The sequence below is a fragment of the Symphalangus syndactylus genome, chromosome 20 (genome assembly GCF_028878055.3).
Source record: "Symphalangus syndactylus isolate Jambi chromosome 20, NHGRI_mSymSyn1-v2.1_pri, whole genome shotgun sequence".
Taxonomy (NCBI): Eukaryota; Metazoa; Chordata; class Mammalia; order Primates; family Hylobatidae; genus Symphalangus; species Symphalangus syndactylus.
The window spans coordinates 61,428,632-61,456,386 of NC_072442.2; the positions used below are offsets into that span (position 1 = coordinate 61,428,632).

Below are 27,755 nucleotides of genomic sequence, written 5' to 3' on the forward strand. Positions count from 1 at the left end.
GCTTCTGAGGAAGCTTTTACTTTCCTAGTAAAAGAGAAAGATGCAGTTGACAGCGTCATGCCCTCACCCCATCCACCTTTCTGCCTTGAAGGAAAGCAGCTGTGTATGTAGCCTGGGAGTCAAGCATGGGGGTAAAAGCGTGATGGCTTTAAGATGACAGAGTGGACTATGGAGCCCTTGGAGGCTGAAATGAGCTGTTGGGCCAATGCCAGCGACCATCCACCTACAGACTTCCTGAGAAGTAAACATTAAACCACCTTCTGGTTTAAGCCACTGTTTGCTGCGCCTTCCCTTATTTGCCATGAAAAGCAAATAAGAGAGCATGTATGGCCAAGTTAAGTGTTCAGAATCACACATCGAGTTAGTGGCAGTTACCGTTCCAACCCAGATCTTCCAACTCCATGCCCACTGCTCCTTCCGCTAGCCATGAAGGGCCTTGGCCTCATAGGGCTTGTAGGGAAAAGTAAATGGCCAAGAGCAAGTCATGCCAAGGGAAGATCTCTGAATATGGGTCCCTCTCTGTTGCCTCCCCTGAGATAGGCTCAGGACAGTGATCAATGAGACAGGGTGGTCCTTGCCCTAAGAATCAAAGTGTTTGGTTGGGGAGGCCATACACCTTAGTGCAATTCCAGCCAACTCCTAGAGTTGTTTAGGATTGGCCTCTGGTCAGCCTCTTCAGGTGGGAGCTCAGCACTCTGGAAGCCCTCCACCTAGCTTTTTGTCAGCCATCAACCACTGGTGTCTGGAAGAGTCCTCCACCCACCCACCAGTTCCTCCCCCATTACCCCTGGCCATTCTACTCATCCTTCACTGGCCACCTTGGATGACCTTCATTGACCTTGCCTACTACCAACAGTTTGCACCTAATTGACTGCACTGACCAATCATTTATTTATCCACATACTAACTGTATAGCCTGCTCTGGGTCAGCCATAATGCTGACACTAGACTCGGTGGGCAGTCAGAGCCCTCAGTCTCCTGGGGCAGGCCAGTCAACAGCAGCGGCACGGAGGGCAGTGATAGAGAGCTGGGGAGGAAGGAAGCCAGCAGTTATACCGTGGTGGGGGGAGGTGGCAGCCTTTTCCCTACTTCCCTCCCAACCAAACACTTTGCTTCTTAGGGCAAGGACCACCCTGTCTCATTGATCACTTGTCCTGTGCCTATCTCAGGGGAGGCAACAGACAGAGACTCATGTTTGGAGATCTTCCCTTGGCATGGACTTGCTCTTGGCCGCTCGCCTTTCCGTACAAGCCCCACAAGGCCAAAGCCCTTCATGGCTAGCAGAAGGAGCAGGGGTTATGGAGTTGGAAGCTCTTGGTTGGAACTGTAACTGCCAGTAACTTGATGTGTGACTTTGGACACTTCCCTTGGCCTCTCTGAGCCTCACTTTTTTTTGAAAGACAAAGGAGGATAATAACACCTTTCTATCTCACAGGGTTGCTGCAAAGATCGAATGAGATAACTAGTGGATGCAACAGGGACAGGAAGGCCCGGCACCCAGTAGGTGGGCAGGGCGTAACTGTTCATTCATCCGCCTCCCTGGGCTCCCCACACTGCAGAAAACCAGAGACAAGTCAGCAGCACAGTGGAGCTTTCCATGGGAGACAGAGAATTTAATGAGAGCAAGAGCTGGACAGTGTGGTCAGGAATCCCCCCACCCAAGGAACCAGACACATACTCGGTCCTTGATGGGGTTTCCTGAGGCTCTCATACTTTCTCCTGCCCTGGAAAATGCCATCCAGGAGCTCATCTCTTTGCTGCTGCCTCTCTTCCAGAGCAGCACAAGAAGGAAATAAAATGGACTTGTGGGGGAAAGAAGATGCTTGTCTCTTGTGTCTGTCTCTTACAGGGGGGTTCTGAAGATTCCCACAGCCGCTCTGGAGTTGTTGCCCCACTTTGGGGTCTTTGTCCAAGTAACTTCAAGTAGATTGGCCCACAGGCAGGGGTTGTTTGCTGAGAGATCACCAAGCACTGCTCATTCTCAACGATCCTCTGTTGTCACCAGCCATGGCTGTGAAGGCCAGTCAACGAAGGGAAGATTTTCCCCAGAGGAGCTCAAACGCTGGCATGAAAGACTCTGAAGTGGCATAGCCAGTGGAAGTTAACAGCTGTGTCCACTCTGGGCCTCAGGCGAGGGAGGACCTAGACAGCCCACTGTGGCCCCCAGAGCGCCATCACTGCCCATACTTGGAGTGTGGAGTGTGATTCTAGCTATTTGGGGATGGCAGGGGAAGCAGCTCCCAGAAAAGATGACTTGCCTGGGAGAAAAGGGGGACCCCAGAGGGTGCCAGCCAGGGCGTCTTGGTAAATGTTGGCCCAGAAAACAGGGGACCAAGGAGTTAAAGGAGGCTCACTGGAGAGGTGGGACAGGGGGCCAGTCGATTAAAACAGAACTAAGTGATGAAGGGAGTAGGTCAGCCTGTGGTGCACTGTGGGTGGGAAGCCAGGTGTCATCCTGGAGTTGGCAACTCAGATTCCTCATCCTTTGGTGGTGGCCACAGGAAGAGTTCCCAGAGGCTTCAGGAGGCTCTGATTCCCACTCTCACTCCAGCAGTGGGAGGCTGCTCAAGACCAGGCATTCCGTCCCCAGCTGGGGTGTCCCTTCCAGAGTGACAGAGATGATCTGAGGCTGCTCAAGGTGAGCTGGAAGGGACATGGGCACTGGTAGGTGGTTGTCTTAGCTGTCAGCCAGGGGATCTGATTCCCATTTAAACTACCTAGGACGAAGCGAGTGAAAACCAGAGCCCTGTGTGGGGGATGCCTGGGGCAGAGCGGGTACCGGAGCCTGCATCCCGATCCCTCGGCTACCTGGCCTCGCTCACAGAGATAATGGCAAGGCTTGGGAAAGATGGGTCCAGCAGCCCACTGAGGGGTTCCCTTCATTTCCGAGCCTGCCCTCCAGCTGCCCATGACCATCTCTGCATCTGGGCCTGGAGGAAGAGGTGGCCCATTGGCTGGGTTTTGGGGGTGTGTGGACATCGTTGGGTCATTCTGGGGTGTGAACCCCAAAACTCTCTACAAGGTGTGCCAGAAGGTTCGGTAGTCCTGAGGAGGGTAAGGGCTGTGTGCGTGGTCTTGTGGCTCTTCTTAAGTCTCAATATGTGTCACGTTAGCCCAGTCAGGGAAATGATCCAAGTCAAATATGGCCCGTCCCCAGGTGTTGACAGCCAAAAACACACAGAAGACTCCAATTATGTTCATTATGACTCCTGTTTTCACCTGGAAAAGAGAAAGTATCAGAGTCAGCACCCTGAGGCCTGCTGGGAACTAGCGCTCTCAGAGACGAGGACAAAGGGTTGGCTCACTGGGCCTCGATGTCCCTGTGCCATGCTCTGTCCCTGGCTAGGTGTCCCCAACCCCAGGACAGCGTGACTTCATGTCCCCCAGGTATCCTCAGTGCTCAAGGCATCCCTGGGAAGTAGGCAGAATGGATGGGTTCTCTATGCCCATGAGCATTTGGAAAATGACCTCAGAGAGGTGACAGGAGGCAACAGCTTAGGCCATTCAGGGAAACGGTGACACAGCCCAGTGTGTGAGCCCAGGTTCATTGCTCACCCCAGTGCCTTAACCATCCTACAAGGATGTGCCAGCTTCCCCGTGGACCTCCTCAGGCTCTTTCTGATGCCTGCTCTGCAAGCTTCCCTCATGGTCACTAACCATTGCTTCACTAGCCTGTTGTAGATATTTTACTGGGGACTGGAATCAAGTTTGCAGTCCATGGTTTCTGGGACCCACCCTTTTTATGAAAATGCTCCATGGAGTCCCCGAGATACCCAGCAGAGGCTCTGAGATAACGAACACCCGATTGGTCCCAGGTACATTTCTGGCCTCCTGGGCTCACACACTTGCCCCTTTCCCAGCCCAGAGCTGCAAAGCTGCCCTTCTCCCAGCAAAGGTGACGGAGCCAATGAAGAGTTCTTCCTCTGACTACATTTGTTTCCAAGGCATCTTCTACTCCCAGGCAGTGGTCTCCCTCTTCCTCTCCCTCCTTCTACCTCTTCAGACACCCCTACGAATCTCTGTGACTGTCATTAGCATCCCCCTGCTGCCTTAGCCTGCCCTGCCTGTCTTCATGGTTCTTGCTAATTTGTCAAGTTCATCCTTGGCCATGTGAGTCCCTCAGCCCCACCTTCACCCCTTCCAAGGACTCCCCTGGTGCCTGCACAGGCTTCTCCAGGTGGGAGAGTCTATAACCCACCTCAGAGAAAGAACAATGTGTGAGGTTTGAGATCATCCTAAAAAAAGAAGAAAAGCTGCATTATAAATGTCAACAATGGCCATGGGTCTGGATGTTCCGTGGTATTCCCAAGTCATATGACATCGTTTTGAAACTCTGTGATTCGCAAATGGGGCTCCCTTACGACAACAGCATTATAGTCCGACGGGAGTAAATAAAAACAGCTGTGTTACCATGTCAGCAACCTTGAGGTGCCCGTAGGTGAACACGATGGCATTCGGAGGGGTGGCCACAGGCAACATGAAGGCAAAGGAGGCACTCAGGGTACAGGGCAGCATGACGTACAGCGGATTGAGGCCGATGGAGCGAGACTGCGGAAAAACAGAGCACTGCAACATCACCATACAGAACACAGAAGCTCTTGGGGACGTGATTCTGAAAAGGATTCTCTGAATGTGCCGGGTACGTTTGAACCCCTGTGCCTCTGTCACGGTTCCTCTCCCTTTTGCCACGTCTCTGGCAGATAATTCCACCTACGGAACACTGAAGGCTGAGCTCAGAGGCTACCTGCCCTGGAAGGCCTGACCCCCTCAATTCATTCAACATATATTTCCTGGGCACCTACTATGTGCCAGAGACCATGCTGAGTACTCAGACTGTGCTCAACCTCACAGTGCCACGTGCACATGTCTGTCTGTCCTGCCACAGACTGACAGCCTAGAGGCCAGGGACCACATCTTCTCTCCTGCATATAAATCTGTGGATGTGTGTGTTTTTCTACATGCGTGGGGTCATTTTGCACATGGAATTTGGTAGCCACCTTTTAAATTCTACACTTTAAAATTTAGCCACATCTAACAGCACCTATCAGAGAGTAGGCACTCATTAAATATTTGCTGAGTGCATGAATGAATGATGTAATTCCTAAAATCTATCAAATCAATCATGTATCATGCAGATTTACATGTGCATGAGGGCAGACACATGCAAACATGTTTGTTGCAACAATGTAATGGCAAAATACAGGAAGCCAACTCAATGGTCATTAATAGCAGGATGGTTAAATATGATACATACAAATGATGGAATAATATGCAGCTGTAAAGAGTTGGATAATTCTTTACTAATAAGGAAAGATCTCCAAGACCTATGATTAGATTTTTTAAAAATTAAGATGTATGGCCAGGCACAGTGGCTTACACCTGTAATCCCAGCACTTTGGGAGGCCAAGACAGGCAGATCACCTGAGATCAGGAGTTCGAGACCAGCCTGACCAACGTGGTGAAACCCCATCTCTACTAAAAATACAAAAATTAGCTGGGCAAGGTGTAATCCCAGCTACTTGGGAAGCTGAGGCAGGAGAATCACTTGAACCTGGGAGGTGGAGGTTGCAGTGAGCCGAGATCACACCATTGCACTCCAGCCTGGGTGACAGGAGTGAAACTGTGTCTCAAAAAAGAAATTAAGATGTGTAATGACTATAGAATGATACCCTTTATTTAAAAAGAATGTGTGTGTGTGTGTGTGTGTGTGTGTGTGTAAAATATCCAGAAAGATGCCTGAGAAATTAATAACAGAGGTCATCTCTAGGGAGGAGGCTAGAGGATTAAGGTCTGTATACATCTTTACATTATTAGACATTTTTAGCCATATACCATCTGCAATTTAAAAAAAGTATGCTATGAGCATGTTCCCATTTTATTACTCTTTGAAACTGTGATTTTTAATGGCCTGATAGTGTCATATTATATGAATACATGATAATTTATTTCAGCAAACCCCCTGTTACTATGTATATATTTGTATGATAATTCTGTCACACATCATCATAACATATGTTGGTAGGCACCTCTGATTATTTTCCTAAGATATATTCCCAGACATCAAATTGCTGAGTCAAGGCGTCTGAGCAGGTTTAATGTTATGGTTTCTGTCGGTAAACAGCCCTCTGAAATGACTGCACCAACTCCCACGCCCCCTGGGAATCACCGAGGGGTCCCAGGCAGGGGCCCAGCTCTTCCCTGGCGCCTCTCCCTCACCAGCCTCATTTTCCTGGCTGTGGGTACCTCATGGTGTCTGCACCTCACACTCCTCTGCAGCCCAGCTCAATGACCATCACCTTTTCCTTTCTCACAGGTGGGCGTGAGACAAGAATGTGATGGGACTTGGAGATAACTGGGGGAAATTTTACTTGGGGTTCCTGGTTCTAGAAAAGCTTGTTTTCAAAGACCCAGTTAGGGCTTGCATTTTCCTGGTTGGGACCCTCAGTGCTCCCAGTTAGGGCTGGAGATGACAAAGCCAGGGCCTGTGCTAGGAGAGAGGAAACATCACCACCACATGCCCAGTATCAAAAGGTGCTCCTCCTATTGGGCGTCTATTTGGACAGTCTGCTTAGGAGAAGAGGAGACAGGCCACTTTGCTATTTTGAACACTTTCACCTCCTTGCTATGTTTAACACTTTCATCTTCACTTGGAAGAGAAAAAAACCACTTAGGTTTGCTTTTTATACATGAGGACGCCCAGGCAGCCGAATGGAAATTCACCACCTTCAATCCAGTGTTCAGGCCCTCTGTAAATCTGTCTCCCAATTCCAGAATAAGGACAGCCTCTCCCATGCTCATTTTTCAGTCTACAGAGGCTTTTCACAGCCCTCATCTTACTTGGCCATCAGCACAGCTCTCGGAGGAAAGAACTGAAGGGCCGTGATCAGAGATCCCTCATCTTGAACTCGGGTCTTCTGACTGCGAAACCAGGGATCTTTCCATACGACCCTGAAGCTGGTATGTCTTTGCAATGGATGACAGAAGGAAATGCAAACAAACAAACAAACAAACAAAAAACCGTAGCCACTGATTTTCCTATAAGCTCTGCTTTCTTCTCAATCCCATCTCAAAAATATGCTTGTCCATAGAAAAGAATGCTTTAGCCTGGCACTCAGCAGCTTTTCCCACAAACAACAGCTACCTCTCTCAGCTCCCCGGGACCCTTCATCCCTGTGCTCAGCAAGCAAGGCTTCCAGGACTCCTCAGTCATGTGCACCATTGCCTTTACTTGCGCTGCTCCATCTTCCCAGAATTCTCTCTCCCTTCCTACCCACTCCCAAGGCCCCACTCCTCCAAGGCCTCTTCCTGGGGTTTCCAGCCAGTGGTGCTCCTAGCCTGCGGTCCTCCTGCACACCTGTGCTACATGCTCAGCGACCACGGCACTGGCCTGCTCCTCCTTAGCCCAAGTCCTGTCTCACCAGCTTGAAAAATAATCCAATTAGATTTATAAAATAAACATGAGCACTTTGTCCATGGTTGGTGCTTTGGTCAGCATGAGGGGTACAAAGAGGAGTGGCAAAGCAGCGGAGGCCTCAGGGGCAGAGGCATCCAGGGTCCACAAATCCACGTCACAGTCAGACCCGGGTCTCCAAAGCCTGGTCTGACTCTGGCCTGGATATCGCTGCCTCGTCAGGGACCCACAACATGGCCATGTGTTCCTGTGAAATGGAAGGGCCCCTCCCCACCATCAGGTTACTTACCATGGAGGCAAAGATGGGCAGGAACAAGGTGGTGGTGGCCACGTTGCTTGTGCTCTCAGTGAATATGGCAATGAGCAAGGACAAGATCAAGGTGATGGCTGCCGGCGACACTGCGTGCAAGGGCTCCATCTGCTTCCCCATCCACATGGACAGCCCCGAGGCCTGGGAAGCACCAGGAGGGCAGTCATCTCAGGGCTCCCAGCTTGCAGTTCCTTCAGGGCCAGAGCAAACTTGGCCCATCCTCCCCTCCCGACCCTCTCTCTCTACATCTCATAGGTGACCTCATCCATTCCCACCATTTTCATCTCTGTCCTCACTCTGCTGTCTCCTAAATCTGTATTTCCAGCCAGCTTGCCTACTACGTGGATTTACATACCCATACGCCTTCTGGAAATGTCCACCCAGATGTCCCAAGAGCACAATAGACTCAACATGCTCCACCCTGCATTCATCCTCCATAGCCCAGAATCTGCTTCTCTCTCTGGGCCTCCCAGTTTGGTGAATGGACCCACCATCCACCAGCCATCCAGCCCAGTAGGCTGGGAGTCACGCTGCCGGTCTCTGTTCCCCTCCTTCCTTATACCCAGTCAGTCACCAAGTCACCCAAACGTCTCCCATCCATCTCCTCCTGTTCAGTCCTCCACAGTTTTGGAAGCTCAGGAGAATGATTTCGACCAGAAATTGAGGGTTTAGATTTAGGGCTTTTGGCTGAGAAGAGATTGTCCAGGGAGAGAATGAAGTGTAAAAAGAGGAGAGGCCAAGGACAGAGGCTGGGCAGACACTCCTGTTTCAGGGAGAACAGAGGAGAAGTCAGCAACGAAGCCTGAGCAGGAATAGTCCGAGTCCAAAGTAAAGCCGGAGACTGTGCTGAGCTGGGGGCCAGAGGAGGAGAGAATGTCCACAGAGTCCAAAGTTCTGAGCCTGAGTGAGATGTAGGCTGCAGAGTCTCAGCTAGTTCTCCTCCAAGCCCTGCCCAGCCCAGGCCCCCACTCCAGACATCAGAGTGATTTCCTCACGTGCAGATCTGACCAACTCACCCCCTGGCCTCAGTCCTTCAGTGGCTGGCTACTGCCTTCACCATCAAGTCCACACCCCCCTATCTTGGGGCCCTCAGAGAAGTGGCTTCTGGTAGCCTCACCAGCCTCATCTTCTACTTCTCCTGAGCTAAATACCTCACATTTTTCCCTTGCTCGTGTGCCACTTCCTGAAATGCCCTTTCATATATGTGCCCCTCTGTAGTCTGTGAAGTCTGTCACGAACAGGGACCATATCTCAATCTCCTCTGTGATGTCTGTGCCTGGCCTAACACTAGGGACATAATAGGAATGTTGGATGGATGGATGGATAGATGCATGGATGGATGGATAGATGGGTGGATGGATAGATAGATGGGTGGATGGATGGATGGACAGATGGATGGATGGATGGATGGGTGGATGGGTGCATGGATGGATGGATGGATGGATGGATGGATGGATGCATGGATGATGGATCTAGAGGTGACTAGATGGATGGATTTGTTCACCTCCGCAAAAACTTAGCACCCACTAGACACCAGGCTGTGTCCTAGATATTGAAGAAACAGCAATAACAAGACCAAGTCTGTCTATTACACTCCTGGATGGCTGGGTGGGTAGACGGTTGATTGGAGGACAGCAGCAGTAAGCTGGCTCATCCCTCCCTCTGGCTCATTTCTTCCCCGGGAGGGAAAGAGGGAGGTAGAGAAAGTTATATGTTTGTGTGTTTTCTAACATGTTCCTCTCCTCCTATGCTGCTACATACTTAGCTAAAGAAAAATTTTGAAGTAGCTACCATGTTAAGTAGCCAGTAGAAGGACCAAAGGTAGTAGCAAACAATATTGACAAGGACTGGAAGGAAAGATTTCCCTCAGACAAATCATGGCAGAGATTATTGTGATCAAGCCCCAGAGGGTACCTGACAGTGTCCTCTGCTTCTCTTGGCTAACTACGGTCACTCATTCACTCATTCCTGCAATCGCTCAAAGGTTACTTTCTGTCTTCCAGGCCCTATGTGTAGTGTAGGGTTCCTAGATGACAAGACAGAGTCCATGTCCTCAAGGAATGTGCGGTTATATGAAGGATGCAAGCACAGAAACACACAAGCCCAGGGATGGAAGGGTGGAGAAACGCCACCCTCTTGACGAAGAAGAGGGCTTTGGGCAGCCTGTGGCTGGAGAAGTTACCTCGGATCCTTTAGCCAGAGCAAATCCGCCCCCTAGTAGCAGCACGATGCCCCAGGGCACTTTCTCCTGGGTTACCTTCCAATCCAGCAGAGGAGGCGGATAAAATGGAGTTTTCCTTTCTGGGAAGAAAAATACACACACACACACACACACACACACACACACACACACACACACACACACACACACCCCAGAGCAGCATTAGAAGACAAAAGAAATCTAATCAAGGGAGAATAAAGCCAGTAAGGACAATGAGGTACCATCTCCCACCTATAAATTAGCTGAAGTTTACAATAATATATACATTGCTGGCGAGGATATGGTCAAACTATTACACCCACTGCCAATAGCATCATAAATCGGTACAACCTTTTTGAAAAGCAATTTGGCCATACATTTTAAGGGCCATTAAGACTTTATATTCTATCGCCGCAGCAATATTACTCCTAGAAGTTTATCCTAAAGAAAAAATACCCTCAAAGGAAAAGCTATATGCAAGAAAACATTAATTTATGGAAATAAAAAATTCAGAACAGCCAAAATGTTCTACAACAGGAGAATGATTACAACCCCTCAGTGCAATATAATGCCATTATTAGAGAAAATATATTTGAAGACTGTAGCAATAGTGGGAAATGTTTATGGTGTAACATCAATCAAAAGTGGAAGAAGAAACAACAAAGCAATAGGATTCCAACTGTGTGTGTTCTGATTATAATGTAATATATAGGCACATTAGCAAAGACTGGGAGGAAGAGAGAAAACAAAAAATTGCTGAATGGAAGTCAGTGTTATGGAAAATTTGAAACATTTTCTGTTCCTGTTTTAATATAAATAAAATTTCAAATGTTAAATTCAAATGTTAAAAAGCAAAAAAGAGATTTTGCACTGAATAATACCACTGGCGGCTTGAAAGCCACTGTTTCCCAGGCTTTTGTAGCCAATCCTCTTGGATGTGATGGGATTTTCTCCCTCTAGGGCCCAGGGCATCCCCTAGTGACCCTTTGCTTCCAGGGTTCCAGTCCTGATGACTGGGTGATCAGAACAGGAAACTTACCTTCCTCAGTCTGGCTGCGGAAGTTAAACTTGGGCTTCTGTGAAGGCACAATGAATAGCAGCATGGCCACTAAGATGGCCACAGTGGCATCGGAGACATACCTAGGTGGGCAAAAGCACAGCTCATCTGCTGCAGAGACAGTCACTCAACAAACCCATCCCAACTCCGGCAGTTCTGTGTCCAAATGCTTCTATGCAAAGAAACAGGCTCACATAGCCCTAAAAGTCAAGGTCAAGAGTGGTGGCCAGGTGCGGTGGCTCACTCTTATAATCCCAGCACTTTGGGAGGCTGAGGCGGGCGGATCACGAGGTCAGGAGTTCAAAACCAGCCTGGCCAACGTAGTGAAACCCCGTCTCTACTAAAAATACAAAAAATTAGCCAGACATGGTGGCAGGCGCCTGTAATCCCAGCTACTCGGGAGGCTGAGGCAGGAGAATTGCTGGGAGGCGGAGGTTGCAGTGAGTTGAGATCGTGCCATTGCACTCCAGCCTGGGTGACAGTGTGAGACTCTGTCTCAAAAAAATAAAAAAATAAGAGTGGTGTGGTAGACTGAATCCTGGCTAGAAATCAAGATGCCCACAGTCTTGACCACCAACTTTGGGTGATCCTAAGCAGCCTACGTCCCCCTCTCAGCGTGCATTCTCCATAGGTGTATTTCAGGACCTCTTCTTGACCAGGTTCTCTAGAATTCTGGGTTCACCAGGGTGACCATGAGGACTTTGGTGCTGACCTAAGCCGACCTTCAAAACGAAATGGCCGTCATAGGCAGCATCTCCCCGCCCACATCTTCTGCCTTTTCTAGGATGTACACGTTTCTCATCCTTTCTACCATGCTGACAACATCTTAGCCAGGAGAGAAACTACATGTACCCCCTTTGCCAAGTCTCTGTCTATGAAGCTCCCTAGATGTGTGCCTTTGGAGGGATTTGACCAGATGTGAAGATGAGAAAGGGAAGATGGCAGAGCAGAGATTTGGAAACCAGAGCTCTGGGAGCCCTACTCCTAGCCCAGGAAATCTCCCTCATCACAGCTGTGGCCACCCTGCCTGGCCAAGGATTTTCCGCTCAGCCTACTCAGGGAGGAGAAGATACCACAGGAACACATTTAGGGTCTTATTGTGAAGCTTGGTCAGAAAACAAAAATGAGTCATGAAACCAACAGAGTGCTCTCTGAAACCAGCTCCCAAAAAAGGAGAAGGCTTGACCAAGCACGAGTGCCTGGCCCACATTCCTCTTGCCACCTGTAGCCGAAAACAGCAGCATTTAGGCACCTGTGCACTAAGCCAGTGGTGTCTTTCTTTCTTTTTTCTTTTCTTTTTTTTTTTTTTTTTTTGAGACGGAGTCTCCCTATGTCACCCAGGCTGGAGTGCAGTGGCGCGATCTCGGCTCACTGCAACCTCTGCCTCCTGGGTTCAAGTGATTCTCCTGCCTCAGCCTCCCGAGTAGCTGGGATTACAGGTGTGTGCCACCATGCCCGGCTAACTTTTTGTATTTTTAGTAGAGACAGGGTTTCACCGTGTTGGCCAGGATGGTCTCGATCTCCTGACCTCAGGTGACCCACCCACCTCAGCCTCCCAAAGTGCTGGGATTACAGGTGTGAGCCAACACGCCTGGCCCTAAGCCAGTGATTTCTATTGAATCAAAGACTTACTTTGTCTCACCCTCCATCCAGGCGACAGTCAGCCAGCCGGGCATGAAGCCGGGGTCTCGGGAGAACCACAGGACGATCAGCAGGAGGAAGCAGATCAGGACATTGATCTCCGCAAAGGACCAGGGTCCCAGCTTCTGGTACTCCTCCTGCAGCACCTTGAGGGCAACCTTCTCGTTTTTCTTGCTCTCTAGCCCGCAGCCCCAGGACTTTTTAAAACTGGAGAATGCAAAGATGAGAGAAGGGCAGGGCAGACTGGTTGGCTCAGGTGCTGGTCAGATGGAGCCTAAATGTTCTACAGCAGAATGTAGCAAAAAGACACATAATGCTGTCCTCGCCTGCTATGGGGCCTGAAGAAAGGCCCTTCCTGCCTCTTTCCCCCTCCTGTTCTTCCATCCCAGAATGTAGTAGGGAAAATCTCTGTAGAGAGGCTAGAGGGTCTTAGCAGGTGCTCAGCCACCTGGAGACTGGCTGCTCCAGGGTCACTTGGGGGAAGGCCATAAGAAGTTCCGGAGCCTGCACAAGGTGGGAACAGGGCTCCCTCGCATGCTTCCCAAGTCTTCTTCCTTCCACCCCAGCCTGGAGCTGCCTTCGATGGTGTTGGGATGCCAACCCCCATCACCAAGGTGGCTCAGGGAGACGCAGGGAGTGAGTATGAACCCTGGCAGACAGGGCTAGTCAGGGGCAGAATGGGTCCTTGTGTTCCCTGGAGCTGCGGGTACAGGATTAGGGATCCAGGAGACCCTGGGCTTAGCAGCAGGCATGGCTAGGGCAGGAAGGAAGCCAGCCCAGGATGGGCGCCCCCATCCTAGATGGGCCCCTTGGGACCAGTGTCCATTGTCCAGGACGTCCTGCAGGGCCTCCCCTAAGGTGGTGCTGGCATGAGGAGGCAGGGAGGAGAGGAAGTTCTTGGAGGAGGTGTAGAGGGGAGCTCAGCTCTGGAGGGGGGATAACTGGGGCCACTGTGCACAGGACTAAGGCCTCAAGGTATGGTGAAGATTCCATTCACACATTCCAGTTCCAGCCACTGTTGGTTTGAAGGGGTGGGCAAGGCCAAGAGTATTGTCCTGGAGAGCCCTCCCTTGTGAGAGCCCTTCCAGGGGCCGTGAGACATAATCACAGGAGGGCAGGGGTTGATGGAATAGGAGCTCATTCCTGAAGCTGGTACTGAATGTGACAGCCTTGGAGAGTGTGAGGGCCAAGTGTTGGTGTGATGGTGGCTTGGCCTGGAACATAGGGACACCAGGACATCAGGTGACAGCTTTCTGGGGTGCTCAGGGGTCAGAAAAGAGGCAACACTGATGGGATCTCAGGTGTGCACAGCTGGCTAGGATCTCCCTGCTGGGCAACGGGGCAAGACTGTGTGTCCTGAGGGTCACCCACTAGGGACACTCTCCAGACATCGGGCATAGGGATGGCTCTGCTGGTGTAAGATGGGGCCTCTCTGCTGTCACGCCCTTGGCTTGGTAAAGTCTGTGCTCTACCAAGCATCTATCTGCTGCCACCTGTTGTCCTAGAGACCCTGGGGCTCAGCCAGGGGCTTCAGGTTTCCAGGATAAGGGGTGACCTTGGTATTACTAGTGGCCCAGGAGTCAGAGCCTGCATTTGGTGCCGGTGGCTCATCCCCAACACCACAGTAGCTGCAGACTCTGGGGCTGCGTGGAGTATGCAGTTGTCCAATGCTGGTGCCCCACAGTGGTACCGCCAAGCCTTCAGTCTCTCATGCTGAGCAGCTTTGCTCCCATCTCTGGGTTAGTTTCATCTGGTGATGACCAGGCTGGCATGAGATGCAAGTAAATGGATCCAGTTGGCCTGTGACGGGCCTAGGTCAGGGTCAGGGGTGGGGACCACAGAGTCCTTGTGCAGCAGAACAGCCTTCACCATGATGCACCATGGTGAACTTGGACTGAATATGCTGCAGAGCCAAGGAGAGGGGAGAGATCCTTGAGCTTTGCTTGCTTCCACCCTGGCAGGGGTCCCAAAGAACCCTCATGGCTATTACAGGAGGTGAGCCTGGTTGGGACAGTTAGGTATAAGCAGTAACAATATCCCATGTAGTTCTTGGTGGTCCTGGGGTGGGGTCTGGCCCCTTTGGCTAGATACAGCCTAGGAGGCCGCACTGGGCTCCTCAGTAAGACGGTTTCTCTGGATTAGGCTAGAGGCCAAGACCTTAACCTCATTCTCCATGATGGTTCAGATGAGGAACTCAAGTGACAGCAAGAGCTGACAGTGGAGCTGCTTCCTGCCGCTGAGACAGGTGCTCCCTGGCCTCAGCTGGGGAGGTCCATGAGGCCACAAAGGCAGGCAGGGACCACCAGGTCCTAGTTTGTGGCAGGACGTGGCCTGGGCCAGAGCGCTGTTCCCACCACTCAAACCGAATGTAAAAGCTGTCCTCTACCTTCCAGATCTGGAACCAAAACAAAGCTCCTGTGAGCTACCCCGGCCAGCCACACTGCGTGCGTCCAAACTAGAGTGGCCCGTCGGGAAGGGATGGGTCTGGACTGCAGCCAAACACCCCACCACGAGCATGCTCAGAAGCCCCCTGCTGCAGACACCCTCAGGCTCCCCTGCCAGTCAACAAGAGCGGACGAAGGCCATGCCAGGCTGGGTGGACTCAGCTTAAGGCTCTTGGCTGTGAGTCTTCAGAGGCCTGACATCCGCCTCTGGCCAGACAAGAAGTTGATGGTGCCCTTGTGGCCCCAGCGCCACGCTATCTCCCTCCTCTTTCTCAGTAGGCCTTGGGGTTCTAGGGCAGCCCCGGCCCCAACTAGTGCTTCTGACACCTGGTCATGCTTAGGACTGGAGGCAACTAAGTGTAGCAACCCTCAGCCTCCCCAAGAGGCGATGCCACGCAGTGGGAGCCAAAATGCCCAGGTTCAAGTCTCAGTCCCCCTACTTCCCCGTTACACACCCCTGTGTTGACCACATAACCTCTTCATGCCTCAGTTGCCTTGTCTGTAAATTGGGAATAATAATAATAGTGCCGACCTCACAGGTTGTTGTGAAAATTAATTAAGTTTAAGAGTGCTTGGGCCAGGTGAGGTGGCTCACGTCTGTAATGCCAGCACTTTGGGAGGCCAAGGAGGGCAGATCACCTGAGGTTAGGAGTTCAAGACCAGCCTGGCCAACATGGCAAAACCCCGTCTCTACTAAAAAATACAAAAATTAGCCAGGCGTGGTGGTGGGTGCCTGTAATTCCAGCTACTTTGGAGGCTGAGGCAGGGAGGAATTGCTTGAACCAGGTGGTGGAGGTTGCAGCGAGCCGAGATCGCACCACTGCACTCCAGCCTGGGTGACAGAGCAAGACTCTGTCTCAAAAAAAAAAAAAAAAAAAAAAAAGAAAAGAAAAGAAAGAAAGAAAAAGAGCGCTCGAAATCGTGTCTGGCACATGATGAGCACTCAATAAATGTCGGTCATTATTATTTCTGTTGCCTCATGAGGTGACACAGATGCTCACCTGTGGCAGGTTCAAGACCATTTCCTGAGAGACCTGTTTGATGGATGTGAGCAAATGAACAGGATTTTGACCGTGGTGCAGATTCAAGAGGCAGGGCAAAAAGAGCTACTGTCCAAGCCAAGCTGGGTGGCCAGGCAGCCATGCGAACAGATTCCCCTGCCCCGTCCACAGGCAGGACAGAGTGGGGTTTGGGCAATGATCATTAATATTGTTATTCTTACTATCATTATTATCATTGTTTTGAATATGTATAGCAACATTTTTTTTTGGTTTTGAGCGGAGTCTTGCTCTGTCACCCAGGCTGGAGTATAGTGGTGTGATCTTGGCTCACTGCAACCTCCACCTCCCAGCTTCAAGCAATTCTCCTGCCTCAGCCTCCCAAGTAGCTGGGGTTACAGGCGTGCGCCACCATGCCCCGCTAACTTTTGTATTTTTAGTAGAGATGGGGTTTCACCATGTTGGCCAGGCTGGTCTCGAGCTCCTGACCTCAGGCGATCCGCCCTCCTTGGCCTCCCAAAGTGCTGGGATTACAGGTGTGGGCTACCATGTCCGGCTAATTTTTGTATTTTTAGTAGAGACGGGGTTTCACCATGTTGGCCAGGCTAGTTACAAACTCCTGACCTCAGGTGATCTGCCCACCTCGGCCTCCAAAAATGTTGGGATTACAGGTGTGAGCCATCGCACCCGGCCTATATAGCAACTTTTTAATGGGAGTTTTGAAAACAGTTCCTCCTTCAGAAGAAAACTTAGGAAAATTCCCTATTTTCCCCACAAAATCACAGGTTTCCATGGGCACTTCTGCCTCTGAGCCCTGCAGTCTCTTCCCTCTGGTCACACATTCCCCTGGTTTGACTTGCCTCGAACTCCCTGTGGATGGAGGCACAGAGCACATGCACTTAACTCAGAGCTGAGCACTTTCTATCCTGGTGTGGCCTGATCATCTTTGCACCACAGATCAATTTGTGTGTTTTAGAAAAACAAAAACTTTTTTTAGCTATTTGTCAGCCACAGGTCATGGTTTCTGTCCAAATTCTGGCAGCCATCAAAGGTGACCCCTGCTGAACTTGCCTGTGTGCTAGGAACAGGAAGGTAAACTTTCTAGGACCTGTACACTGCTGGGAACAGCAGAGGTATTCAGTAAATGTCTGGGTTTGGATGGATTTGGTCGTAATCACTGCTGGTTTTACTCAACTTAAACTCCCCGTGCGTTGAGGCACAGAGCATATGCGCTCAGCAGAGCTAAGTCACAGGTTGGCCGTGACCTGGCCTGATGGACCCACACGGCGAAGAGCAAGCTCGTCCAGCAATGTCAAACTGGCACGTGGGGACCAGCTTAATTGCTTTAACCTGCCTGCTCTTCCTCCCTGTGCCGGGAGCTGTGCGGGGTGCCCGGGATCCGAGTGGCTCTGGACGAACTCAGAGTCACTGGAACCTGAATGCAGATACTAAAGGACAGGACTGTGATATGCCCAGGGGCCGCTCAGAGATGGAATGGGGGGTGGGGAAAAAGTCAGGGAAGCAGCATTTGAACTAGCCTTGAAGGCTGAGGAGGTGGGAAGGTAGAGAATGGCATTCCAGGAAGAGGGGACCACCTGTGCACAAAGCTCAGTGAGCAGCCTGGGGTCGAAGGAACAGGAGGGCAGACTAGCAGGAGACAGGGCTGGAGAAAGATCAGGGCCAGACACAAAGGACTTTGTAAACCTGCCTATTGAGTCTGAAGGCTCTTCTGCAGCTTTGAGGCATAATTAGGCATAATTAGGCTGTGAGCAGCTCAAACTTACTTGAATCTCATGTAAACAAACTGGAGCCACAGCCAGGCGAACAGCAGCATTACCAGCATGTTGGGAAAGGCAAATGCAAACCAGGAGGCAAAGTTCACGAGGTTCTTGCTGTCAGGAAACAACCTACAAGAAGACACCCGCCCCCACCTCAGATGCTGAGCGGTGGGAACCAGCCTGGCTCTGTGCATGGGGGCGGAGCAGCAGGTGGGCCCTGAGAGGCAGGCCTGTGTGGGGGCCACATCCTCCCGAGGTCTAGCCACCAAGTCCATTGCCAAGCATTGTCCCCTAATCGAGTGGGAGCCTCAGAACATGGCCACAGCACAAGACAAGGCCGAGAAATGACCCACTGACTCTTCTGTGTGTACAGGCCTTGCTAGGAGTCTCATGAAAGTTATGGCCCATCCCTCCAGAAAAATACAACTTTGTGGCCGGGCGCAGTGGCTCACGCCTGTAATTCCAGGACTCTGGGAGGCCGAGGCAGGTGGGTCACAAGGTCAGGAGTTTAAGACTAGCCTGGACAACATGGTGAAACCCCGTCTCCACTAAAAATACAAAAATTAACCTGGCGTGGTGGCGGGCGCCTGTAATCCCAGCTAATAGGGAGGCTGAAGGAGGAGAATCGCTTGAACCCAGGAGGCAGAGGTTGCAGTGAGCCAAGATTGTGCCACTGCACTCCATCCAGCCTGGGCGACAGAGCGAGACTTGTCTCAAAAAAAAAAAAAGAAAAATACACCCTTTATACACAAGCATGTAATTTGGCTGATAGCTTTGGGGATCTGCAGAGACCTCAGCAATCTCACCCTGTGGGTTTCTGCGAAGGATGGTGCCCCCACTTAGCAAAGCAAATCTCAAAAGCTTCCCAGAGTGGAGGCTGGAGGAGGGTCACTTCCGCCGCAGACCCCGCCTCCCATCCCTGGGGGCGCCCCCTTTAGCTCAAGAGTGTCAAAGCAGGCACAGAGCTTTCCCCACTCAGCCCAGACAGGCTGCTCTTCCCAAAGAAAGTTGCCAGAGAACTGGAAGGATATCATTACAGAAAACACTCCCGAAATTAAAACAACCGGGTTGTTGAACCTCAAGTTTCTGCCCATCCAGGCTCCAGACCTGTCCTTTCCACCTCCCAGCTCCTGCGCCCACTGCCCTCCCCACCCCTGTCCAGGCTCCTGTCTGCAAAGGATGGTGCCACCTTAGTTTTGTTCCTGCCCACTGCAATAAGTACATACCTCAATTAGTACATTTATTTACCAGACGTGCCTGGAAGCCCCAGGCATCTTGCCACCCTCAACAGACCATGACTACCCCGCGGCAGGGCCCGGGTTTCTCTCCCTCTTGGGTCCTCATGGCCTGCATCCCTTTGTGGCCAAGGCTGGAAAGTTCCAAACCATCCCATGGTTCACCTGACACCTCACACGGGGACTATAACGAAGCAGTGAGGCAGTGAATGCCCCAACCCCAGCCCTTCATACCATCCGTAGACCTCGGCTATCATGGGACCATCACCATTAGCCACCAAAGGCAGTGAGCCAAGGGAGTGGTGGGGAGTCTTTTAGAGGTGTCTGTTTTCTGCAAGTTTCAACCAAGGACCCAGCGTCTGGAAGTACATTGTCATCTGCCATGCCTTTAGCTCAGAGTTCAATCCACACTCCCTCCCTGAGCCAGAGTCCCTGAGCCCAGGGGAGGTGGTGGGTCTTGCGTCACAGCAGAAAGCAGACTTGGATGTCAGCTCCCCTGGCACCAGCTCCCTATCCTCTCTGTGGCTTCTGTGTGAGCACAGCGGTGCCAGGACACAGAGGCTGGATGGGGCCACATCTTTCCACCCCTGCCAGGCTCCCAGGCCAGGTCTGACTGCCCTGAGCTCCAGGACTCTGCGGAGGAGGAGATAGCGGTGGGCAGGTCCCTCCAGCCCGGGTACCCACTTTGTTGTCCCCAGAAGGTGTGACCAAGGACTCACTCATTCATCTGGCCCAGGAGCACCACGTTGGGTCCCGTCCCGGTCAGGGTGGCGGTGCCCCCGATGGTGGCCGTGTAGCAGATGCATAGGGTCATGGCCTTACACAACCTCTTCCACTCTCGGTCCTCCCGCTGCCCCAGAGTGGGGCCTTCAAAAATCACTTGGCTCCCTGTGGTGGGCACAGCGCTGTTAGCTGAGCCGGTCATGGGGGCTGCCCACCCAGCCCCAGGTCCTGACTCTGCTGCTGACCTGAGGATCGGGAAATCCCAGCTCTGCTGATTTAGCTGCCCCACTGGGCTCCATAAGAGTTGTTGGCAGGGATGTGCCCGATTCCTCTCTGTAAGCCCCAGGACCTTGCCCTGGGTCTGGCAATCAGGCCATCAGCCACAGACCCTGAGTCTACTGCACTGGGCTGGGGATGGTAAGGGAACATGGCAGACAGCAAGGCAGATGCTGATTTGCCTTCCCTGAGCTTGGCACCTAGCAGGGAAGCAAGCATGGGACACCAAGGCCGAGACTTATGGAAGCAGAGAGCGGAAGGATTTGAGCTGCTCGAGGAGGTCAGAAAAGGCCTCCTTGAGGATGAGCAGGAGTAGCAAGGAGTGAGGGGCACCCATAAGTGCTCGAAAGATGCCCAAATGATTTCTGCAACTGATGGGAACCAAGGGTGGGACTTTGTTCAAAGCTCTATTAAAGGATCCAACTTTTATGCAACAATCCCCTTCCTAAAACTTATGACAACAGTATTTTCTATTTTTTTTTTCTCTATGCGTGTTTAAAGGAGGGCTCCAGGAAGCAGACAGGGAGAAGGAGGTGGCCAAAGCATTTGCCAGCAGAGGGAGGGGAAGTCTGCTGTTGTGGCCTGGCAGTGCCCTGGCCAGGGGCTCACCTGGCAGCTCATTGGCCTTGCCCTTGTCCACCAGCTCCAGGCCGGCCTCGGTGGCTGCGCTCGTGGCTTCCATCTGCTGCAATATGGCCTCCACAATGGGCACCATCATGGCCGTGGTTGCCGTGTTACTGATCCACATGGACAGGAGGGCTGTGACGCCCATGAAGCCCAGCATCAGCCTGCGGAGGAGGGGCAGGGAGGAAAGCCAGAGAATCCCCACCCCACCCCCGTACTCTCTGGGGAGCAAGTAGGCACCGGGTCCACCCCTGCAGGGATGCACAGATGTAGAGGCCAATTCAAGATCGGATATTGGAATAGGGATGACAGTTTTAGAGCTTCGCCTCCCTCCCTCCTTCCCTTCTTTGCTTCCTCCATTCCTCTCTCCCTCCTGCCTCTCCCCCACACATGACTAATTTCTACTCTGCTTGCTTCTGGGGTTACCAAGAGGCCTCAGATCCAGTCGTGGTTCTAAGGAGCACCCCTGCCCCACCATCTAGCAGGGGAAGCCCAGGTATCCAGATGGTGCCAACTCAATATGAGCTTGCCCTGGGGTGTGCTGGAATACCCCTGCGTGCAGGCAGCCCCAGCTTCCCACTTCTGGCTAGGAAATTCCCACCCACCCCCAAACTCTGCCGCACCTCTCAGAAGTTCAGAAGGGCTAAGCAGAGTAGGGGTAGGGTGAGCTGGGGAGGGAGCTTGGCAAAGTGTGACTCTTCTCCCGGCTGCCACTCCGCCCCCGCCATCTCCCCTCCGCCCCCGCACATACACTTGGACCCTTCCATGCTGCAGTGGAACTATCACACAAACAGTATTCAGACAAAACCCTCCCTTTGCTTATAGCCCCTGCTCCCTTCTCTGCCGTCTGTCAGGAAGACTCCTCACGGTCCTTCAGAGTCTGCTCAAACAACATCCTTCCTCTGGGACCGCCCTCTCAGCGTGCGCCAGGTGGGGCTGGCCTGACCCTTCTCAATCCTCCCCCTACTCTCATCATCGCTGTGCTGGGTTCAAAGCACCTGCCTCCATGTCTGTTCTCTCCTTAGGCTGTGAGCAGGGCAGGGCCTGACTCTGCTCTGTGGCTCCACATGCACCATCTGTCCAAGACTAGGGACAGAAGGAGCTCGGCTACTCTCAGTGTGTGGGCCCCGCTGCAGCCAGGCTCCTCCTCAGGGCTCCTAGTTCACCTGGGGGCAGGAGCAGGGGCAGGGGTAGGAGCCTGAAGAAGGGACCTAGGAGCTGTTCTGCATCAGGACCCAAGCTGCCGTCCACACAGGCAGACATTATGGACCCATAAAAACAAAGCCTGGAACCCAGGCTAGGAGGAGGGGGAGAGTTTGCACGAATGGAGTTGTCTTAGAAGATCCCCGTGTGTCCATGAGCAAATCACTTTATCCCTCTCTGCCTCCAATTCCTCATCCACAGAATGTGGGTGGTAAGAAGAATACTCAGCTCTCAGAGTTGTGGTGAGAATTAAATGAGGCAATGAATAAGCTCCTGGTATCATGCCTGCGGCCTTGTAGACACTCAATATACCCATTACGATCAGGATTGATTCTGGTTATGATCATGATTATATTGACTCCATGGCTTAGCTGGAAGTGGCTAGCTAGATTGGCAGGGGAGATCTTGGAAATGGAGAGAGAAGCTGGGGTAGAGTGATATCGGGGAAGATAAGTTAAGAAGCTTCTTTTCAGTGGGAATAGATGCTCCAGCTTGGAGAGAGGACCTTTCTGTTTCCCCATGAGCTGGGTAGTTGAGCCACTTCTGGCCTGCTTCCCCTACCCCATCAGACACAGCTTGATCCAGCCTCTATCCAATTTGTTCCCTGTGGAACCCTGCAGCTAGCTGCCTCCCCCAGGAAGCCTTCCAAGCCTGCAAGGGCTCTTGCTGACCCACCTCCTCTGGATTCAGAAGACCCTTACTTACTGCTGCTCACCATGTGCCACCACCATGCATGCATCTGGTCTCTCCAGCTAAAGCTATAACACACCCCACCCAGCCAAGTCCAGGTAAGCCCATGGCCAGCCCTCACCAGTGGGTGGCCTGGTCTGTGCCACCCTTCACCCCCTTCCAGCCCTGGGGCTCATGCAGAGCCATGTGGCAAGAGAGGGAAGGCGTAATTACTGTGCAGGCTTGGCCCCCACCCAGAGGAGCGTGCGCAGGGCGATCCTCTTGTGCAGGTTCCAGCGCTCCACAGCCACGGCCATGATGAGGCCGCCCAGGAACAGCATGTTGGTGTCCTTCATGTACTGGACACACACCTGGAGCGCGGCACAAAGGCCCCATCAGGACTGTCCCTTGCCACACCCTAGAGCCACCCAAGTCCCCAGATGCTGACTTCAGGGACAGCTTGGAGTGGGGAGGCAGGCTCGAGTGGCGTCTGCCTGCCAGGGAGAATCCACAACTGAGGGTTTTCCGGTCACCCCCAGGCCTGTGTGGCTCACAGTGGGGACTAGAGAAAGAGACAAGGGGAGAACCAGAAAGTCACCAGGATCCCCTGGGTCTGCTCACCTGCTTGGAGTCCAGAATCTGGAAGAGTGGGAAAAGCAAGACAGGCATGAGAGAGGTGACAGCCAGAGGGATGACTTCTGTGCACCAGTAAATGGCCATGAGGATGATGATGCAGGCACACCTGACAAACTGAAGAGACAGTCCTGAGGCCTCGGCATGTGGCCGCCTCACTCTCCCCACCCCCAGAACACTCCGGACGGCGGCTGGCATGGATTGTCCACACAGTGCTGATCTCAGAGGGATTCCCCTCAAAGTCATCCTGTTCCCCGGCCCTGGTCAGCACAGCTTTCCCGGGTCAGGCCAGGGAGGCAGGCATAGGATCTATCCTCAAAGGACTCCTGCCCCATTCCCACTCCTCCTCCCTGCCTCCCTCCTTCCCAGCTGTGTGGTTCTAGGCACGTTCTTTCCTCTTCTCAAACCTTGGATCAGCTGCCTCTGAAAAGAAAAGATAAGAATAGGACAAGGAAGAAAAGGAAAAAGAAGGAGAAGGAGGAGAAGGAGGAGGAAGGCGTAGAAGAAAGAGAGGAAGGGGGATGGAGAAGGAAGAAAAGAAAAGAAGGGCTGTCCGAAGGGCTGCCTGGAGATGCAACTGACCTTGGCGGGCATCAGAATGACGAGTGGCAGCAGCAGGAGCGGGGTGACGAACAAGATCACGAAGGACTTGAACTTGGAGACATAGCTCAGCGCCGAGGCCATCGCGCGGGAGGGACACTGGCGGGCGAGACCAGTGAGGGGCAGCTAGAGGCGCCGCGGGCTTAAGAAGGGGCCGCAGTCCCCGGGGATTGGGGAGGGGGCGTTGACAACTCCGCCCCGCACGGGGGCGCCTCCCCGCGGCCCTGGGGCGGGGCCACCTCTCAGGGTGGGTGAGACGCGCCTGCCCCCAATTCTGCCACCCGGCGGCGGTGGGAGGCGTCTTTGGACTCCAACGCTTCGGGCCAGCCCTCTAGGGGCAGGCTGGGCCCTAGCATCTCGCGCTCTCCGAGCCTCTCCTGCGCTGCCCGGGCAGAGGTGCGTCCCGGAGCTGCCAAGCGGGGCGTGTTTTGGTCACTGGTGCTGCCCGCTTTGGCGTGAGGCGCCCTCCCGCGTCCGCACCTGCTCTTTCCTGGGCTCTGAAGGGTCCCGGATGAAAATCTCCGCAGGCCTCTGGGTCTCTCAGGTCTATCTCCCCGATCTCCCTCTCCTTTCCACCTCCTTACTTCCGCCCCTACCGTGTCTCTCCGAGAGGTGTCCCCCGACGCCCAGCGCCCTCCGCACCGCGGGCCTCACTTCCCGGTCCCCGCTGGCTTCCTCGCCACGTCCGCCCCACTGTAGGTGCAGGACCCTTTTTCCCCGCTCGCACTCTCCAGCCCGGAACTCCTGGGCGATCGCACAGGCAAGCGAGGCCACTGTCCTCCGCGGTCCCAGGGGCTCGCGCGCTCCAGTGGACACTGCGCACCGCAAACGCCCGGCGGGCAGATGCGGATACGCGTCTTGGAGGGACCCCACGGAGCCCCAGCAGCCGCAGCTGCCCGCCCGACCCAGGTCAGAGGGAAACGGAGGTTTAGAGAGGAAGGGACACAACTAAGGCGACACTGAGACAGTCGCCCATGTATTCATTCAGCCCGCCAGGCAACAGACAGGTACCGAGCACCTCTTCTCCGCGAGGCCCCGTTTTGGGCACTGGAGACACACGGATGCAAAGACATCCCCACCTCTGTGATTTTCTTCTTTCCTCTCTTCTGCCTGCCTCTCATTCTGCAGCTTCCTTTCGGGGAGTCTCATCCATGCTGGTGGCTTAACCACAGCCTGCTCCTTAGTGATTACCATCCTCTGCCTTCAACCCAGCCACGATGACAGAGTCCCAGATTTCCGTACGTCCAAACTTCCGCAGACTGGACGTGTCTCGGGCCCGAAAATTCAACACATCCTGAATCAAGCTCATGAGTTCTTTCCTGTGACCTGCGCCCAAGGGCATGCATTCTCCCAATTCCCCTCCTGCAATTGCCTCCCTCCTGTCCTCTTCCCTTTGTAGCTCTCATTCATGTAGACCTGGGTTTTCCCGCCTTTCCTCTTGTCCCCAGGGCACTTAGCACAATTTGTACCTCTTATATTTATTGGTGTAATTTTCACTTTTTACTTTTTATTTTTTAAGTGTTATTTCACTTTTAATTGACAAATTATTGTCTATGTTTATGGGGTACCATGTGATTTTTCAATGTGTGTATAATTGTGCCGTGTTCAAATCAGGCTAATGAGCATATTTATCACTCAAATATTTATCATTTCTCTTGTTTTTGTTTTTTGTTTGTTTGAGACAAAGTTTTGCTCTTGTCGCCCAGGCTTGAGTGCAGTGGCGCAATCTCGGCTCACTGCAACTCCTGCCACCCAGTTTCAAGCTAATCTCCTGCCTCAGCCTCCCAAGTAGCTGGGATTATAGGTGTGCACCACCACGCCCGGCTAATTTTTTGTATTTTTAGTAGAAACGGGGTTTCACCATGTTAGCCAGGCTGGTCTCGAACTCCTGACCTCAGGTGATCTGCCCACCTTGGTCTCCCAAAGTGCTGGGATTACAGGTATGAGCCACCACGTCTGGCCCAAGTATTTGTCATTTCTTTGTGGTGAGAACATTTAAAATATCTTGTAGGTATTTAAAAATATATGATACATTATTATGATGTAATTTCTATTTACTGTCTGTTTTATTCATCACCACCTGTCCAGCTAGTGCCTTTCTCAGTGCCTAATCCAGGGTGTGCACTCAAACCTGTTTCTCTGAGATGCATGAATGAGAGCAAGTAAACAACTTCAGTTCTTTTTACTTTTTTCTTTTTTTTAAATTTTACTTTAAGTTCTGGGATACATGTGCGGAACGTGCAGGTTTGTTACATAGGTATACATGTGCCATGGTGGTTTGCTGCACCTATCAACCTGACATCTAGGTTTTAAGCCCCACATGCATTAGGTATTTGTCCTAATGCTCTCCCTCCCCTTGCCCCCCAACGCCCTGACAGGCCCCCGTGTGTGATGTTCCCCTCCCTGTGTCCATGTGTTCTCATTGTTCAACTCCTACTTGTGACTGAGAACATGTGGTGTTTGGTTTTCTGTTCCTGTGTTAGTTTGCTGAGAATGATGGCTTCCAGCTTCATCCATGTCCCTGAAAAGAACATGAGCTCATTATTTTTTATGGTTGCATAGTATTCCATGGTATGTATGTGCCACATTTTCTTTATCCAGTCTATCACTGATGGACATTTGGGTTGGTTTTAAGTCTTTGCTATTGTAAATAGTGTGCATGTGTCTTTATAGTAGCATGATTTATAATCCTTTGGGTATATACCCAGTAATAAGATTGCTGGGTCAAATGATATTTCTGGTTCTAGATCCTTGAGGAATCGCCACAGTGTCTTCCACAATGGTTGAACTAATTTACACTCCCACCAACAATGTAAAAGTACAACTTCCGTTCTTAATACAACTGCTTCCAAAGGGATTCACCAGAGCATGGGCTCTGAGGCTAGAGTGCCTGGGCTTATATCCTGCCCTAGCTCATCCTGGCTGTGTGCCTCAGACAAGTTGCTCTCTCTGAGCTTATCCTGTCATAAATGGAGATAATAGCACCAACTTTGAGTTTAAACGGCTGTTTTGGAGATTATATGAGTTCATGCTCAGAGAGTGCTTAACTCAGTGCGTTGGCATATAGTCAGCTGTTAGTAATATCCATTCTTGCAATTGTATGCAAAATACCCTGGTTGATGAGGCCTTAAGAGAAGGATCCACCAACTCTGCCTAAAGTAATGAAGGAAGGTTTCACAGAGGAGGTGGCATTTGAGCTAAGACTTAATGGCTAAGTAATAATTTGCCAGGCAGCAGTGGAGGATAGTCAAAATTTGCACCAAATGAAAAAGAATATTAAGATTGTTAAGAAAAATTCCAAGGCCAAAGTGCTACAACAACAACAACAACAAGCTAAATAAATGGAGAGATTATACCAAGTTCATGGATAGGGAGACCACACATTGTAGGACTATCCATTTCTCTCAAATTAACCTATAAATTCAATTCAATTCCACTTAAAATCCCAACAGGATTTTTAGTTAACAAGCCTAAAATTCAGGTAGAATAGCAGGTAAGCCAAGAATAATTAAGACACTTCTGGAAAAACATGGGGGAAATTGCTATTTAGACTTCAAGAATGACTAAGTTGTAATACTTGATATAATCATTAACTATTGGCATGAGGTTAGAAAAATAGTAGAATAGAGCCTAGAAATAGACCCATGGTTGCCTGGAAACTTTATTTATATCGGAGATTGCATGATCTATCCAATGTGTACTCTCAGTTGCTGGATCAATTAGTTTTTAGCAATATAGACATTGTTCTTTCACTAAGTATGCTAAATACCTGTAGGAGAAGTTTGAGCATAATTTCTAATAATAAGGTTATTTCTGTTTTTTTTTTTTTTTGAGATGGAGTCTCACTCTGTCACTCAGGCTGGAGTGCAGTGGCACAATCTCGGCTCACTGCAACCTCCGCCTCCTGGATTCAAGCAATTCTTCTGCCTCAGCCTCCCGAGTAGCTGGGACTA

The 27,755-nt window shown here is 51.6% G+C and overlaps 1 protein-coding gene across 6 annotated transcripts; it reads right to left on the minus strand.

Moving 5' to 3' along the window:
- Positions 1 to 1,592: 1,592 nt before the first annotated feature.
- LOC129470765 (Na(+)/citrate cotransporter-like) lies at positions 1,593 to 27,316 on the minus strand. Of its 6 annotated transcripts, none has more exons than XM_063629563.1 (13): positions 24,283 to 27,312; positions 23,785 to 23,901; positions 23,191 to 23,208; positions 22,804 to 22,940; positions 20,683 to 20,861; positions 19,794 to 19,962; positions 17,846 to 17,968; positions 12,611 to 12,826; positions 10,961 to 11,061; positions 9,904 to 10,022; positions 7,701 to 7,862; positions 4,411 to 4,548; positions 1,593 to 3,219 (listed from the first exon to the last, which is right to left on the minus strand). In XM_063629563.1, exons 2-13 carry the CDS (start codon positions 23,884 to 23,886, stop codon positions 3,088 to 3,090), a joined length of 1,596 nt encoding a protein of 531 aa, XP_063485633.1. In that variant the 5' UTR covers positions 23,887 to 23,901; positions 24,283 to 27,312; the 3' UTR covers positions 1,593 to 3,087. The 6 variants fall into 6 exon arrangements, with proteins under 6 accessions (XP_063485633.1, XP_055114888.1, XP_055114890.1 ...); XM_055258913.2 differs by having other exon boundaries at positions 23,191 to 23,319; XM_055258915.2 differs by lacking the exon at positions 4,411 to 4,548 and having other exon boundaries at positions 23,191 to 23,319; positions 24,283 to 27,316.
- Between the last annotated feature and the right edge of the window lie 439 nt (positions 27,317 to 27,755).